Source organism: Elephantulus edwardii, unplaced genomic scaffold (assembly GCF_000299155.1).
Source record: "Elephantulus edwardii isolate Elephantulus edwardi_28Jun2011 unplaced genomic scaffold, EleEdw1.0 scaffold00079, whole genome shotgun sequence".
NCBI classification, from domain to species: domain Eukaryota; kingdom Metazoa; phylum Chordata; class Mammalia; order Macroscelidea; family Macroscelididae; genus Elephantulus; species Elephantulus edwardii.
Window position 1 is genome coordinate 422,073 of NW_006399829.1, and position 3,117 is coordinate 425,189.

Here is a 3,117-nt window from a genome sequence, read left to right on the forward strand (position 1 = left end):
TGTCCAACCCTCTGATGCATAACAAGTGACTGTGAAGACCATGGCCTGTATCAAATGCACCTTAGTCTCCAGAGAGACACCACTGCTCTTCAGTACTTTGGAGAGGTCCCTAACAGCAGACTTTCCCATGGCAATGTGCCTTTAGAACAAATTAAAATATAATCATTTTTTAATTATAAACACAATTATATCACGAAGAATAAAGCAATACTCAATGGTTCATTTGATGGTGCAAAAGTTGGAAAGAATAAAGAAGGACTGACAGGAAGAATGGACTTGGTGACAGAAATGAGGCTGGAAAAAGAATAATCAAATTTTGTATATTCACTGATTTATTCATTGCAAATACTTAAAAAAAAAAACAAACAAACAAAACGCAAACAGCAACTTCCCATGAACCTACACGTAGACCTCCCCAGATGCACTGCATAGGAATCAGACTGACTACATTTATGGATGCAATCGTTGGAGAAGCTGAGTATCAGCAGTCAAAACCAAGTCAGTGGTGGACTATGGAACAAACCATCACTTGCATCTGTGAAAGTTCAAACCGAGGCTGAAGAAAACAAAAACAAACCCATAAAGAAACAAAATACGATCTTGAGTCTATCTCACCTGAGTTTAAAAATCATCTTAAGAATAGGTTTGAAGCATTGAACACCAATGATGGAAGACCAGATGCGTCAGGGATGACATTTAAGAATATCATTCATTAAGAGAGCAAAAGGTCATTACAAAGACAGAGGAGAAAGAAAAAAAACCAAAATGGATGTGAGAAGAGACTCTGAAAACTGCACTAGAGTACTAGTACTAGATGAGTCCACCATTATACATAAAAAAGAGATAGTTTGATGGTTGCCAGGGATGGGTGAGAAAAGGAGAGGGGGAAATAGTGAGAGAATAACTAAGAGGAATGGAGCTGTGTGCAGAGTGAGGCAGGAGTGACTCACATGCCCAAAGGTGTGCAGACATGAGTCACTAGTACAGTCACGGAGAGGAAGAAGACTGAAGGTGCCGCTCTGCGGGTATTAAAAAAGGCATAGCCATGTAGAAATTCACTATAGAATCGTTTATGCTATATATACACCTGCACAGAGCCACGGGGTAATTACTACGACTATGCACACATTCACATGTAAAGGTGCTGAAAAATACCTAAACTGGCTCAAGTTACTCAGTGTGCAGCATAATGTAAATGTGCTCAATCATGTATATTCCTCTTACATATGACAACAGTCCAATATAAGAGGAACACTGCAAAGGGGACTGGGGGGAGGAAGGAGGTATTTTGTGCAACAATGAATGAGTATTTTAAAAAAGAGTGAACTGGGGAAAGGGGAAGGGAGGGAGAGGGGGTAAAATATGCAACAATGAATGAAAAAAATTCTATTCTATAAACTTTCATTAAAATCACAATTAAAACAAATAATTTTCTTTTTAAAAATGTGGCTTAAGCTTTTCAAGTATCAATATTAAGCTCTGTCTTAAACAAAATTTCCCATTCTTTCAAAAGCTCAAGTGTCTAAAATTAGACCAGACTGCAAATCTGGTAGGTCATTCAAAGCAAGCAGAGGGTCTACCTTAGTCATATGCAGCCTACCATTCTGTGCTGCGGGAAATCCTGCTCGATGTTGCCAGCAATGCTCTGTATTGCCAGGAGCTGTTCATCAATGTGCTGAAGCTTAGCCGTGAGATGCTCTAGCCTGTGTGCTGCAGGGCTCAGGGTGGCAGGAGCCGCGGCAGGCGACTCCTGCAGCAGCCTCCACAGCAGATGCTCTTCTGAAGCTCCTAACTTGGAGCTCTGTTCTCTGAATCGCACTGTGGGCTTTGGGAGCTCTAAAGGTGAAAAGTATAATCAATAGATGATAATTAAGGATGATACTATCTTTTATTATTTCATTTTAATCCAATAGAACATTCTCTTCTAATCACTTAATATCTTTAAACATTCCATTCTAGTCTTTGACCTTTGAAATTGATGGAGCTAAAAGTGCATAAAAAAGTTATCACTTATCTGGACATTTGCAGCATTTCCAATGTCACATTTTCCTCTATTACAGAAAATATACTTTGTCTAAAGCATCTTTAATATTTTATGATTTTAAAAAATTCTTTATAAACCAACAATGTAGAAGATAGGCACAATGTTAGCTCTTACTAACTTTATGTGGAATTTCAGGTTATTATGTCTGTGCATTTTCTATTTCAGAACTTTCAACCCTTTAAAATATGAAGATTATTTTTTTTAATATGAGGATTCTTTTTTAAAATCGATACACTCATGAATTTCCACTGGGGGAAACCCTATCCATCAGGAGATCTATCATCTTCTTGCAAAATATCCACGGGCCCTAGTTTGGAATCACAGATTCATTTGCCTGCTTGCACCCACACCTGGAGAAAAAGGTCTTTCTCCAATTTCTTTGAGATTTCCGAATTTCAGTGCTTACTTCTACCTAACAGTGTTTTTGGGAGGTGGGCTTGTTAGCATCCTGGCCACTCACCTTTATTCTCACGCCATATTCCTGATAAGGCAGGTGGGATGATGCTAGGCTCCTTCATGCCTGTAACACCTGCTTCCCAGTTTCCTACATCCAGACAAGTTGAAGACACTCTTGCAGGTTTAACATACAAATCCATCGCAGAACTGGCAGATTCTATAAAAAATAGAAGAAGAATGTACAGAATGAGTAAATTTCTAGACAAAGGAATTAGAAGACTAATTGAGCATTTCTCAATGTAAATATGCCAAATAAATGTCTTGAAGTGGGTGCAGCCAGAGTGTTCTTTAGAGGCAAGGATGATAAAGCTTTGCCTTAAATACTTCTGTCATGTTGCTAGGATGCGAGGGAAATGATGCTCAGAAAGAAGAGGAAGACCCTTGACCAGGTGGATTGACACAGTGACTGCCACAGTGGGCTCTTGTGTGTCAGAAGTGTGAGAATGGCACAGGAAAGAACAGGGATCAGATAAGCTGTTTATAGTGTCACTATGGGCTGTACTTGACTTGATGGCACCTAAGAACAATGTGAATATAAACGTCCCAAAGCACAGTGAGTTTGTATAAAGGTAGCTAGGAGACCTAAGTTGGATAACAATTAGAAAATAGTACAGATT

The 3,117-nt window shown here is 39.0% G+C and overlaps 1 protein-coding gene across 1 annotated transcript in view; it reads right to left on the reverse strand.

Annotated features, from left to right (window-relative positions):
• Positions 1-3,117, reverse strand: part of LOC102844216 (chromosome unknown open reading frame, human C5orf42) — a 130,937-nt gene that overhangs the window by 25,032 nt on the left and 102,788 nt on the right. The window contains exon 40 of the mRNA XM_006889576.1: positions 1,587-1,836. Within this exon, the coding sequence (XP_006889638.1) occupies positions 1,587-1,836 (250 nt within the window). The remainder of the gene's footprint in view (positions 1-1,586; positions 1,837-3,117) is intronic.